Raw genomic sequence first — 15,044 nt, 5'->3', positions numbered from 1 at the left:
TGAAGCCATTTCTGTCATAATTTCTGGAACCAGTCTCCAATAGTTCCATTTCATGGCTCCCCCAGCAGGAAAGCTCTACAGACAAATAGCATCTCATTTAAAAACACCTTCTAGTTTATACCAATAGAATACACCAGCTTTCCTGCAGAATAAAGGGCAGCTTCATGTTCAGGAACACACTCAGTATTTCGTGTTCCAGGAATCATATTGTTTGCAACCTTCATCTCTCAGCAGTTTTGGAGCATCTGAAGTGGAGGACAGGTATCGGCACTGATTCAAAAGTGCTAATGACAAAATCTCTACATTTAGTATGCCTGCCTGATTCAAATACTGATGAGATAAAGTTCCTTTGGGGGGTGGGGGTTAAAATGTATGGTGTTTTCAGTGACTATGGTTGTGACATTGCACTCTATATGATTTTATGAAAATATGCTAATGTAACTGGAACATGCTTCATGCAAAAGGTCTCGTGTAAGGTATCATTACAAAGCTTATAATCTACTGAGTGTGGTCATCCTATTTGTATAAATGTACCACTCTTCTATCTGAAACTAGAAATAGGAAATATAACTCAGAGGGCCTATTGTAATTATGCAAAGTGTGGGCCATTAATGGAATCTTTGGAATCTTGATGACCCTCATTAACCAGAACAATTGACTATAGATGGCTCTGTTTTACCTGTAAGTCTTCCTGTATACGTGTGCTGGCAAGTGGGCAATGAAGTCTTACAGTGACATGTGATCATGTCACCTGAAATGGAATCCATCTTTAACCTGGTGCATTTCCATTGAGAAGGAGGGGCAGTGAACCCAGAGGGACAAAGGATTCCCGCCTTATGCAATAGATATATAAATGGGTGGAACAGAACAAAGGGGGCAGTCATCATGAGGAATCCCCTAGCTACCACTTGACCTGGAACAAGGGCTGTACCAGGAGTAAGGATTGTGCCCAGACTAGGAAGGTGTCCAGTCTGTGAAAGAGACTTACTGAAACATCTTTCAGGGTGAGATTTTATCTGTGCTCAGTTGTATTACTGTATTAGGCTTAGATTTGTGTGGTTTTATTTTATTTTGCTTGGTAATTCACTTTGTTCTGTCTGTTACTACTTGGAACCACTTAAATACTACTTTCAGTATTTAATAAAATCACTTTTTACTTATTAATTAACCCAGAGTGTGTATTAATACCTGGGGGAGCATATCTCTCTATCAGTGTTCTAGAGGGCGAACAGTTTATGAGTTTACCCTGTATAAGCTTTATACAGGGTAAAATGGATTTATTTGGGGTTTGGATCCCATTGGGAGTTGGGCATCTGAGTGTTAAAGACAGGAACACTTCTATAGGTGGCTTTCAGTCAAGCCTACAACTGTTAGGGGACATGGTTCAGACCCTGGATCTGGGTTTGCAGCAGGCTAGTGGGTCTGGCTCAAACCAGGCAGGGCACTGAAGTCCTAAGCTGCCAGGGAAGAGAAGCAGGGGCAGAAGTAGTCTTGGCACATCAGTTGGCAGCCCCAAGGGGGTTTCTGTGATTCAACCCGTCAGAATGGTGACACAGTATGAGGATAGGTCGAGGGGACTAGGTAGGTATGAAGCAATGTGAGGATTAAAAGAATGATGGAGCAAGAGAAGAGGAAGCAGAGTGGTAGGGACAGAACATAATATGGGAGGTATTGCAAACTTGGGAAGCAGAAAGCAATAACAAGGACATTGAGAGCTGAGAAGCCAGGGGCCACACCAGGCTGTTTGTCTCACAGTAGGACTCCCTGCAGATTTCAGTGTACTGTACTGCACTTGCAAATTATCATCACAAAACTGGAGTGAGACAGAAGGAACTTTAGAGAAGAGGAGCAAATCCAGCCAGTGAGCAGTAGGGACTAACTTCTGGCCAGGAGGAGCTAGGTGGACAGTGGAAATGGTGGGAGCTGGAACATCTGGGACACTTATGCTAGACTGGACAATGAAGTAGCACATGTCCAGCTGGGAACAGCCCTGATGGGAAGGTGACTAGATGAGCTAAGAGGTTCCTTTACCAGGATTTGTGATTGTGGCAGCACTCAAGATATTTTGTCTTTAAGGGGTTTCATGCCACACCTGGCTCATCAGGAGTTTGGATCCCGGGTATACTGTCCTGGAGCAGAACCACTACGTCACAGGCCTGCCATTGACAGATCTGCTGCTAATTAGCTATATACAGTCTTATGTGCACAGTACCTGTGATATTAAACTCTCCTTTCACCATGTGATGCAACTTCTTCTTCAGGAGGCTCAGGGTGGTTTCCATGTAATCGGCAGCTCGGATTGCAGACCTGGTTCCTGCCACTGGCTCCTTTATATGTCTCAGGATATCTGAGGGGCTGATGTCCTGTTTCCGGAATGCCTCTTTTGCTCTGGAAAAAAAGGACCCCTGAAATGATGCACCAGCCACTGCTGTCCACAGCCCAGCCCTCTAAAATGAGACCTGCATTGGTATGTGGGAATTAAGTCCAGGCCCAAACAACTGAGGGGCAGAGCTGCAGCAGCCAGCTCAACACTGACCTTTCCTACACCCTGACCAGCAGCCTCAGAGTTCCCAGGTCTTCGCTGTAAGGGACACCCCATTCCAGTCTGTAACCCCTGCTTGGCAAACATTTGCTATTTTCTCTAAACAATTCAGCTTTGTGTTATGCTTCTTCTTATACAGAATCATGCTAATTTTTGTGAAGTTACAGGTGGTTGGGTTTGTGAATTGCCTGCTAGGTGTGAAGGTAATGGATCTCATGAGACCTCTAGATAGCCTTATAGGTAGTGCTGGGGAGGAGCCAGTGGTCGTGGTACGTGTAGGTACCAATGAGAAGGGAAAGGTAGGACAGAGGTCCTGGAGGCCAAATTTAAGGTGCTAGGGAAGAGATTAAAGCACAGCACCTCCATGGTAGCATTCTCTGAAATGCTTCCAGTTCCATGCACAGGGCCATTGAAATGGGGGGAAATGCAAGGTCTCAATCTGTGGATGAGACGATGGTGTAGGGAAGAGGGATTAGGTTTATTAGGTACTGGGTAACCTTGGGGAAAGGAGGACCCTATACAGAAGGGATGGGCTTAACCATAACCAAAATGGAACCAGACACCGGGCACATAACATTCAAAAGGTTATAGAGGACAATTTTTATTTCAGGTCTGGGGCAAAGCTGACAGTTCTTGCCAGCAAGTTAAAGAAGTATGGGCTGGATGAATGAACTATAAGGTGGATAGAAAGCTGGCTAGACTGTCAGGCTCAAAGGGTAGTGGTCAACAGCTCCATGTCTAGTTGGCAGCTGGTTTCGAGTGGAGTGCCCCAAGGGTCGGTCCTGGGGCCGGTTTTGTTCAATATCGTCATTAACGATCTGGAGGATGGCATGGACTGCACTCTCAGCAAGTTTGCAGATGACACTAAACTTGGAGGAGTGGTAGATATGCTGGAGCATAGGGATAGGATACAGAGGGACCTAGGCAAATTAGAGGATTGGGCCAAAAGAAACCTGATGAGGTTCAACAAAGACAAGTGCAGAGTCCTGCACTTAGGACGGAAGGATCCCATTCACTGTTACAGACTAGGGACCGAATGGCTAGGAAGCAGTTCTGCAGAAAAGGACCTAGGGGTTACAGTGGACGAGAAGCTGGATATGAGTCAACAATGTGCCCTTGTTGCCAAGAAGGCTAATGGCATTTTGGGCTGTATAAGTAAGGGCATTGCCAGCAGTTTGAGGGACGTGATCATTCCCCTCTATTTGGCATTGGTGAGGCCTCATCTGGAGTATTCTGTCCAGTTTTGGGCCCCGCACTACAAGAAGGATGTGCAAAAATTGGAAAGAGTCCAGTGGAGGGCAACAAAAATGATTAGGGGGCTGGAGCACATAGGTTATGAGGAGAGGCTGAGGGAACTGGGATCATTTAGTCTGCAGAAGAGAAGAATGAGGGGGGATTTGATAGCTGCTTTCAACTACCTGAAAGGGGGTTCCAAAGAGGCTGGATCTAGACTGTTGTCAGTGGTACCTGATGACAGAACAAGGAGAAATGGTCTCGAGTTGCATTGGGGGAGGTTTAGGTTGGATATTAGGAAAAACTTTTCACTAGGAAGGTGGTGAAGCGCTGGAATGGGTTATCTATGGAGAACATAAGAACAGCCGTACTGGGTCAGACCAAAGGTCCATCTAGCCCAGTCTCCTGTCTACTGACAGTGGGCAATGCCAGGTGCCCCAGAGGCAGTGAACCTAACAGGCAATGATCAAGTGATCTCTCTCCTGCCCTCCATCTCCACCTTCTGACAAACAGAGGCTAGAGACACCATTCCTTACCCACCTGGCTAATAGCCATTTATGGACTTAACCTCCATGAATTTATCCAGTTCTATTTTAAACGGTGTTATAGTCCTATCCTTCACAACCTCCTCAGGCAAGGAGTTCCACAGGTTGACTGTGCACTGTGTGAAGAAGAACTTGCTTGTATTTGTTTTAAACCTGCTGCCTATTAAGGTGGTGGAATCTGCTTCCTTAGAGAAGTTAAAGTAAGCAAAATTCAGACTAGAAATCGAGCTCACATCTTTTAACAGTGAGAATAATGAACCATTCAAACTGCTCGCCAAGATACGTAGAGTCCCCTGTGTTCCATGCTCAGAAGGGACCATTGTGATCATTTAAGCTGACCTCAGCCCACCTCAGTTGCTGCTCGGTGCCCCCCAGCAGCTGGTGCCGCTGGCCTCGGTGGCCCCCCCCAGAACAGCAGCCCCACCCATCTCCCCCCCAGAACAGCGGCCCGCTGACTCCCCAGCTAAGACTTAATCAGGGGTATATAGTACAAGTCATGGACAAGTCACAGGCCATGAATTTTTGTTTATTGCCAGTGACCTGTCCATGACTTTTACTAAAAATACCCATGACTAAATCGTAGCCTTAACCATAAGGCATGTTTTCCAGTCCTTTAATCATTCTTGTTACTCTTTTCTGCCCCCTCTCCAAGTTATCCAAATCCTTTATAAATTGGAGGCACCAGAACTGGACATAGTGTTCCATCAGCAATGCCAAATACAGAGGTAAAATAACATCTGTACTCTAACTTGGGATTCCCCTGTTTATGCATCTCAGGATCACATTAGCTCTTTTGGCCACAGCATGACACTGGGACCTCACATTCAACTGATTATCCACCATGACCCCCAAACCTTTTTCAGAGTCACTATTTGCTAGGATAGAGTCCTCCATCCTGTAAGTATGGTCTACACTCCTTGTTCCTAGATGTATGGGGGGGATAACTCAGTGGTTTAAGCATTGGCCTGCTAAACCCAAGGTTGTGAGTTTAATCCTTGAGGGGGCCATTTAGGGATCTGGGGCAAAAAATCTGGCTGGTGATTGGTCCAACATTGAGCAGAAGGTTAGACTAGATATCTCCTGAGGTCCCTTCCAACCCTGATATCCTATGTATACATTTAAATTTAACAGGATTAAAAACCACAGTGTTACCAAACAATCCAATCTCCTTCAATATTTACCACTCCCACATTTTTGTCATCTGCAAACTTTATCAGCGGTGATTTTATGTTTTTTCCAGCTCATTGATAAAAATGTGTTAAATAGCACAGGATCAAGAACTGATACTTGTGGGACCCCAATGGAAACACACCAGCTTGATGATGAATCCCCATTTACAGTTACATTTTGAGACCTACTAGTTAGCCTGTTTTTAATGCATTGAATGTTTGCCATGTTAATTTTATATTCTAGTTTTTTAATCAAAATGTCATGTGGTACTATGTCAAACACCTTAGAAGTCTATTATGTCAACACTATTACCTTTATTCTGCTTGCGCATTATAACTGTGATCTAGTCATGATTACGTGTACCTAAACTACCATTCATTTTCAGTTGTGTGAGCCATTTCTTTTTATCGGTTAGGACAAAGTCTAATAAAGAATTTCCTCATGTTGGCTCTAACACTTTTTGAGTTACGAAATTGTCACCAATAATGGTTAGCGATTCCAAGGATGTTTTAGTACTGGAAACATGAGACTTCCAGCATATGTCACTCAAATAGAGCACACACGTTTTTCCTACCCATTGTAGATGGGGGCGTTCTCTTCCCTAGCGGGGTTTGGTGATCTGTAGCAGACACTAAGTGCTACTCCTTCTTGTGATTTATCTGTTAGGACATTGATCCATAAGCATTGAAGATAATTTTCTTCTGAGTTATCAGGATTCAGAAACAGGCAATGCCATTTTTGACAGCGTGCCAGTCCCCCTCCCCTTTTGCCCACTCGATCCCTCCTAAAAAGGTAATAACCATTGATTTTAATATTCTAACCTACCAGGTTTCAGCAATACCAACTAGATCTAATTTATGCTCATAAATGAGCAATTCTAATTCCTCTTGTTTGTTACCTAGGGTGTGTAGGCAAGTCAAGATTTTCTTCTCTTTATGTCCTTTGTTTCCTTGATCAATTTTGTTCTCAACGTCTCAAATTTGTGCTGGGCTGAATGCTCATCTCTTCCCTCTTTTTACCCTTGCCTTTTGTTATTAGTTCAACAGCCTCCTGTGGATCCATGACAACAAGTAGAAAGACTGCTTTTAAGGAAATGAGGACCCATAAAGTACATCTACACTACAATCAAAGACCCATGGCATGGCTGCAGCTGCCCTGGGTCAGCTGACTCGGTCTCACAGGGCTTGGTCTGTGGGGCTAAAAATAGCAGTGTAGCTGATTAGGCCTGGGCTCTGAGATCCTGGGCGGGAGGGGGGAGGGTCTCAGAGGCTGGGCTCCACCCTGAGCCCCAACGTTTACACTGCTATTTTTGGCCCCCACGCCTGTGCCCTGTGATCCCCAGTGAGCTGACCCAGGCTCTGAGTCTTGGTGCCACACGATTTTTATCCCAGCATAGACCTATTCCTAGAGCTTCTCAAGTCAAAGCCAACTTGCGGAATTTCTCCTGGATGAACGGGGAGCTGGGGCAGACTCAGAAGCACAGATGTCATGAGTGCCCCTGGGGAAACACCACTGAGTAAATGGGCAGCTGAATTCTGTGTCTGCTGGAGTTTTGGAGTGGTCCTTGGCAACAGTTGTACGTAGAGTGTATTTCCGTGCTCCATTCCAGAGGCGATAGCGGCCTGGAAATCCATGGTGAGATCCATGGCCGAAAGACGGGGCCACAGCCCAGCAGCGGAAATACGGAGACACGTTTCATAGTGACCATCTGGGGCTGTCAAAGTGTAATTCACTTTTGAAGAAGGCTTCTAACTTTTTTGTTTCAAAATGCCCTGGGTTAACATCCTGCTGCAGGCTGGGACTGGACATACATGAAATTGTACAAAAGGCAGGTGCCTACATGTTGTAGAAGTTGGAGTTTCTGTGACATTTTCACCTGCAGCCCCAGGTAAAGGAAGCAAGTATCACAGTGGGAGAGGAATAAAGAGTCTCCTTGCCAGCCATAGGTGGACTAAAGCAACAGTAGCAAGTAATGCAATCTGTGTGACCAGGAACAAGGAAGATCCAGGAGGAACTCTGTTCTGCACATGTAAGGACATGGTGCTTACATCACTAAACAAACACCTGTTTAAATGTGTAGCACTATCCACCTTATTCCATCCTTGCAAATGAATGGAATGTCCAGCCAGAGCAGATAAAGATATCAACTGAATATTTCTGCAAAAATTAATAGTATTGGAATAACTAGATTGATATTCAAATGCTCATTATTAGGCATTAGAGTTAATACCAACTTGTGATGAATAGCATAAGTCAATGGGCAAAAATGTTAATTTAGTCACCAAAAATATAGTTCCAGCCAACCAAAATCTATTTGTGAATTTGTGTTGAGTTTATCAAATAATGTTGATAAGAATAATAATGTTTCTAAAATGTTGAAACAAAATGTTTTATTTTGACCCAACTTGAAATTTTTCATCTTGATTTAAGGCATTTTAACAAAAGCAAAGCAGGACAAGCCTCACAAAATGGCTGGACAGGAGAGCAGAAGGATGAAGCCTCCCTTTTAACCATTAGCCCTGTGGCTACAGCACTCAGCTACACTGTGGGAGACCCAGTTCAATACCCCCTTTTGTCTGCACTTGGTCTTGGGTCTCCCAGATGAGAGCTCACCAGACTTTTACAGAGTCATTATTTTTTCCCCAGCCTAATGACTATTCATAGTCTTCACAGAAAAGAATCCAGAAACCTGTGTCTTTGCTTATTTCTTGATTTAATTTAAGGAGGGTCTTAACCCTAAAACATTTTTAAATAGCCTTCACACACAAAAAAAGGTAGAGTTTCTAAAAGGGAATTACACCTAATTTTGGACAGTCCAATATGATCTCTGAGAAGTGCTTTGTCCAATAACCTGAAGCCTTCCTCCAAAATTCTCCCCTGCTACAGACCAAACATGCCATATTTCCCATATCAGAGAGAGGGGCTGGTATTTTCCAGAATGGTTTGACAGCGTTGATATTGAGACTAGAAACAGCTAAACCCCTCCCTACAGAATCACTGTAGTGACAGTGATGAGCGATGATGATCCCTGGCTGTTGCTGCTCCTCGCAGAGCTGACTGGTCATGTCATGCTGACTCCTTATTTCCACCGGCTGAGCCACGTTAAAAGAAGCTAAAATATGTGCACTTTCCTAATATCACTTTGCACTGTAAGCAATTGCTGTAGTTGCCTTAGCAGTACTGTGAGATCACAAACAGGAGAGGAGGTGGTCCATGCCATTGTGGAGAGAAGAGATTAGTGCACGTGGTGTGATCCAGGCTAGGAAAAATTTCAGAACCTTGAACTATGATGTCACCATAATAAATACATATTTGTACAAAAGCAAAACTCCCCAGATAATGGTGTCATGTTCCCATGTTTTTTGTAAAATTGTACCCCCAGTATGGATAACATAAGGTGAACTGACCTGTCCCGTTCGTACTTGTATGCAGCATCCACCAGCTCCTTGGCTTCATCAGTGCTGCTCAGAAAGAATGGATCTGGCAGCGTCTCCACGATATCTAGTCCAAAGAGAGGAAAGAGCAGGACATGAGGACAACTCCTTCCCACCAGCTCACTGCACAGACCCAAAGTGAAAGGAGCACATTTCTTCTCCTTCGTGCTGTGAACTTGCTGGATTCACTTTTAGGCACTTAAAACCAAGACTGAGTTTTGATTGAGAATTTGATTCAGAAAGTTGTTCATACATAATAGAGCCATAGAAAAAGGTTCAAAGAGCTAAAGAAAGGGAGAAGTTAAACCTAGGGGTAACTGGGTGAAATTGAATGGCCTGTTCATATAGGTGAGGTCACACTAAATGATCTAATGGTCCCTTCTGGCCTTATGCTGTATTAATCATAGAGCTCTTAATTTTCCAGTTCTCAAGAGGACCAGGATGTGTTCCAGGAAGGAAATTAATAGGTAGAAACTTTTGGATAGCCAGCCATTCTTCAGCTCAAAGCTGAAGCTGACCCTGTCTGCATCTGCTTTCTCAATTCTCTCTTCTCCCACAAGACCTATGGCCAGTGAGCTGAGGTCCCAGTCATCCAAGACACAGGCCAGTTTTCCTCAGGCTCAATCCCTGCTACCAACCGAGGTCCTACCAGTATCGATAACCCCAAGGGTTCAAAAATCATGAGTCATGTAAAAAGCACGTGATGTTGACTTAAAACACATGAGAAGTTGAAGGTTTTTATGTTGGGAGAGGGGAAGAAGGTTATTAGCCTTCTGGTTTCGGAGCTTTCAAGGGGAAGCTATTCACCCTCATTTCAGGTTCAAAATTCAACCTAAAAAGTAAGCCTTCCAGCTGGTGGCTCCCAGATGCCTGCTCCAGCCCCCTGGAGTTGGGGAGCTGCCATTCCAGTGTAATACTTGCGTCTACTCTCTCCACTCTCTTATTATTCATAAGGTGGGCGGCACTGGTCCTCACATTGGTTACCTAGAGTTGTCAGCAAACCTTGTGTAATAACTGTGACTCAATTTCCTTACTCCGATCACTGCAGATAAAGCTGGGTGGGTCCAATTGCAAGCCTACAGCTTTCCTCAATGCAGCTGTAACTTCTCAGTCTTTTTATCCTTCAGTGGCTGACATCAAAATGATGGAATTTAAAACTTCAAATGTGCATATTTTTGGCCAGGGTATCTTTAGCTATGGGTGTCTTTAGTCTGTAAACTTTCTATATCTTAAGTCTCTAGACTTTCCATATGATGAGTTTACTCAGAAACAGGGATTTGTCAGGGGACAGATTTGTAGTCAAGAGGTTTTATGTAGGGAAAACTACATAAAACCTGCGCTAAGATGGCTGTACACAAAAAAATTTCTGAGTGTCCTCCTGCAAATGTTGCATACAAATCTTAAGCACTAAAATTTCCATTGTTCCATGAATCCATTTCTCTCCCCAGACACACCCAAGTGCAGGATCCTGGTCTGCCTTCATTCCCAGCTGACACAATCAGTGTGATAGTGCTAAGAAACCAAGGACGGTTACAGAACTCGGACCCTCTGCAGATTCGGGACATATGGTGTTTCTAAGATCAGGTTTGGCCTGGGCTAGGACTCGGACTGCTGAGAAGGAGTCTAGACCCATCTGCCCAACCCTTCCGACAGAGCCTGCAGTGACTCAGCCCTCAGGCACAGGGCAGCAGCCTATCCCTGAGCAGAGCCTGGGTCAGATGACCCCCACGCTCAGGTATTTCCCCATCCCCATCGGAGCTGCAAGTTAGTCCGTGCAACAGCACTAGCTGGGCAGTGACCCTCCTGCTGCCTTGCCATGTAACAGACTCTAGATTCCCAGCCTGCCTGTGATCCAGTGCTGGTTCCTGCCCCAGCCTGCCCATGCCCTGCTCTGACCTTGCTCCAGCCCTGACTCCAGCTAGTTTGGCTTGTCTACAGCCTCTGACCACCTGGCTTCAACCTCCACTCCCACCAGCAGGCCTGACTGCCTGGAGCCAGCACCTGACAGCTCCCTGTGTAACTTACCTAGACTGTTGTTTTGTGTAATTTTTCATGTCCCCTCTCTAACATAAACAATCCCAGTCTTTTCCGTCTCTCTCCAGAGGAGAGTTTTGCCGTTCCCTAATCCTTCTCATTGCCCTTCTCTGAAGGCCCTGGAATTATACATTGTCCTTTTCTGAGATGGGATGGACAACACCGAACACAGTATCCCAGACGAGGGAACTGATTTATATAACAGCCATGTTTTCCTTATCCCTCTTCATCCCCTTCCTTATGTGTCAGAACATCCTGCCTGCTTTTTTGACCACAGCTGTATATTGGGCAAAGGGCTTTATTCAGCTCTTTATAATGAAGCTCGGGTCACTTTCCTGAGTTGATACCATTAATTTAGAGCCTTGTACGGTTTATGAGTATTTTTCATTAACACTGAATTTCATCTGCCATTCTGTTGCCCATTCACTTAGCTTGAACAGATCTGTCTGAAATATCTCACAGTCTTCCAGGGCTTGACTACCCTGAATAACTTTGTGTCATCTGCATATATATTTCTGTCAACAATGTGCAATTGCTGCTGGAATATTGTGTCCAGTTCTGGGGTCCACAATTCAAGAAGAATGTTGATAAATTGAAGAGAGAGTCAGAGAAGAGTCATGAGAATGACACAAGGATGAGAAAATCCGCCTTATAATGAGAGGCTCAAGAAGTTCAATCTATTTAATTTAACAAATAGAAGGATAAGAAGTGATTTGAATGTGTCTGAAAGTATCTACATGGGGAACAAATAATTAATACTGGGCTCTTCAATTGAGCAGAGAAAGGTGTAACATCATCCAATTGCTGGAAGCTGAAGCTAGACAAATTCAGATTGGATATAAGGCGTGAATTCTGAACAGTTGGAGTAATTAATTGCTGGAACAATTTAGCAACGGTCACTGTGGATTCTCCATCACTGACAATTTTGAAACAATAGCTGATGTTTTTCTAAAAATATGCTCTAGGAATTATTTTGGGGAACTTTTGTGGCCTGTGTAACATGGGAGGTCAGACTAGATGATCACACTGGTCCCTTCTGGCCTTGGAATCTGTGAATATACAGGCTGATGAAAGAAATATTAGTTTTTCAACAATGTCCTTCTCAATTTTAACTGCTCTATTTAACCCCCTGGTAAGTCAGTGGACCCACTGATTCTTTAGTGGGCTTCCTGCTTCTTCTAGAGAATTTCTCATTGTGTTTATACCTTCAGCTATTTACTGTACAAAATCCATCCCAGCCTCCTCCTTTCCCTCTTACATATTGACTGCAGTAGTGTATGTTCTTGTTAATTGGCTTGGCTGGGGCTGGATTTCCAAATCCCAAAGAATTTCTCTCTGGCTCAGATAACCTCTTGAAGACTTGAACGTTACCATTTACTTTTCTTTTCCTGCTCAGCAGATTGCATAACACTACGACTGTTTTCTTAGGTGGGCAGATCTAAGGGTGTTGCTTCCTTTGCTCTTGGCATTAGGGCTTTTCTGAAGAGCTTCCTTATTGTAGTGAAATCCCCTTTTGTACATTTAGTGTCACTGTGATAGTTTTTTGTACCTTATTTCCCTTCATTATTAAGCACAATTATGTTGTGGTCGTTGTTACTTGCTGGCTTATTGGAAGAAGACATGAGTTGGGGCCTTTCAATTCATTATATGCAGAAGTAATTTGAATCAAAACTGTATGCAGAGTCTGTACATCCCCCAAGACTCTACTGAGCGATTTTTAGTCATAACCATTTCTATAGAGCTTTTAATCCTAGCAGGAGTCCATGGATTTTTTCAGTGCATAAACATTTATGCACATAAATCTTTACAGCTGAGCTCTAATTATAGGGGACATTGGTGGTGACCCTTATTATGGAACTTGCCCAGGACTTCCCATTATAGCACCCTGTTTTCCGTTGTTATAACTTGGCCAAGCTTTAATCATAGAATCTCAGGGTTGGAAGGGACCTCAGGAGGTCATCTAGTCCCACCCCCTGCTCAAAGCAGGACCAAACCCAACTAAATCATCCCAGCCAGGGCTTTGTCAAGCCTGACCTTAAAAACCTCTAAGGAAGGAGATTCCACTACCTCCCTAGGGAACCCATTCCAGTGCTTCACCACCCTCCTAGTGAAAAAGTTTTTCCTAATATCCAGCCTAAACCTCCCCCTCTGCAACTTGAGACCATTACTCCTTGTTCTGTCATCTTCTACCACTGAGAACAGTCTAGATCCATCCTCTTTGGAACCCCCTTTCAGGTAGTTGAAAGCAGCTATCAAATCCCCCCTCATTCTTCTCTTCTGCAGACTAAACAATCCCAGTTCCCTCAGCCTCTCCTCATAAGTCATGTGCTCCAGCCCCCTAATCATTTTTGTTGCCCTCCGCTGGACTCTCTCCAATTTATCCACATCCTTCTCGTAGTGTGGGGCCCAAAACTGGACACAGTACTCCAAATGAGGCCTCACCAGTGCTGAGTAGAGGGGAATGATCACATCCCTCGATCTGCTGGAAATGCCCCTACTTATACAACCCAAAATGCCATTAGCCTTCTTGGCAACAAGGGCACACTGTTGACTCATATTCAGCTTTTCGTCCACCGTAATCCCTAGGTCCTTTTCTGCAGAACTGCTGCCCAGCCATTCAGTCCCTAGTCTGCAGCAGTGCATGGGATTCTTCCGTCCTAAGTGCAGGACTCTGCACTTGTCCTTGTTGAACCTCATCATATTTCTTTTGGCCCAATCCTCTAAATGTCTAGGTCCCTCTTTCAGGGGCTGGAACGTTCCAGGTGTGCTTTCTGCCTCAGGCTGAATAGTTTTGGCAAGTTTAAGCAAAACAGTTCAGCTGTTTCTATGAATGAACTTTTGCCAACTTTTTTTCCAGCCATTTCCTTGATGAGCTCTAGTGCATCCATGAGTTGAGAACTGAAATTTAGCAAAAGAATAAGCCTGGAATCAGTGACTGATTTATTGTCCAAAAAATGAGCTGCCCTGTTTTTACCAAAACTTTCCCAAACAAATGCCAAAAAGAAAAACCTGAGGGAGGGTGTGAGATGTGGTGTGGTTGCAATAACAATCCCTTTAGGACACCGAGCCTTTTTTGAGTATATCGCCAATCCATTTTCTTTTACTGCAAAGGACACTAGTGAGTCAGCATGGCCCTGGACATGGACACTAGTGGACTGTGTATTAGGAAACCTGGGTTCTGTTCTTGGTTCTACTGTATGTGACTCTTTTTGTCCTGGAGGCAGGCATCTACCCACTCCAGAGCCAGCTCCAGCTCCAGCTCTTTCGCCACCCCAGTGGCGAAGCGGAGAAAAAAAAAAGATAAAGCCGCGATCGGTGGCACTTCGGCGGCACCTCTACCGTGCCGCTTCACTCTAAGGTGGCAATTCGGCAGCGGGTCTTTGTGCCAAGAGGCACTGAAGGACCCACCGCTGAATTGCCTCCGAAGACCCGGACATGCTGCCCCTTTCCATTGGCCGCCCCAAGCACCTGCTTCCTTTGCTGGTGCCTGGAGCCAGCCCTGACCCTCTCTGTGCCTCAGTTTTCTCATCTGTAAAAAGGGGATAAGGACCAGGTTCTCTGAAGTCCTTGGATATTCATAGTGACTGTTTACTTCCCAGGCATATGTTTTATTTTGGGTGGGAGAGGGAACACTTCAAACCTATATAGACTGGGTAAGTTTTGACTTTGGATCCCACCACAAAGCATTAACCCCCCAATGCAGAGCATCAGCAGCAGAAGAAAGGGGACGGTACCATTTATGGAAGATCCAGATGCCTGGCACAGGCTCAGGGTCACCAAGAATCCGAAGAGGGGGATCCCTGGCTTCATCCCTGGAGAGAAACACAAATACACCTCAGTTATTAGCAATAATTAAAGGAGATACAGGAGATAATGCACCCACTGAAAAAGATCAACTTCCACAGCTCTGTTTCCTGAATATTTGTATCGGTGTTCTGGAAGGAAACATGGATTTGCTGCTGATAAAGTTTGCAGGTGAGACTATGATTGGTGGGGTGAAGGCTTTTGCCCCCAGATCTGATTGGCAGTAACTTTTGGGTTTTAGCATGGGAGTTTGCTAAGATCATCTGGGCACATTTCATGAAA

The 15,044-nt window shown here is 44.6% G+C and overlaps 1 protein-coding gene across 1 annotated transcript in view; it reads right to left on the bottom strand.

The window, feature by feature from the left end:
- LOC123353125 (myeloperoxidase-like) overlaps positions 1-2,336 on the bottom strand; it is a 30,342-nt gene extending 28,006 nt beyond the window's left edge. The window contains exon 1 of the mRNA XM_044993958.1: positions 2,213-2,336. Within this exon, the coding sequence (XP_044849893.1) occupies positions 2,213-2,282 (70 nt within the window). The 5' untranslated portion in view covers positions 2,283-2,336. The remainder of the gene's footprint in view (positions 1-2,212) is intronic.
- Positions 2,337-15,044: the final 12,708 nt, after the last annotated feature.

The sequence above is a fragment of the Mauremys mutica genome, chromosome 19, assembly GCF_020497125.1.
Source record: "Mauremys mutica isolate MM-2020 ecotype Southern chromosome 19, ASM2049712v1, whole genome shotgun sequence".
Classification (NCBI taxonomy): Eukaryota; Metazoa; Chordata; order Testudines; family Geoemydidae; genus Mauremys; species Mauremys mutica.
Note: the sequence above shows the minus strand (reverse complement) of the source record. Positions and strands in the feature narration are given on the sequence as shown.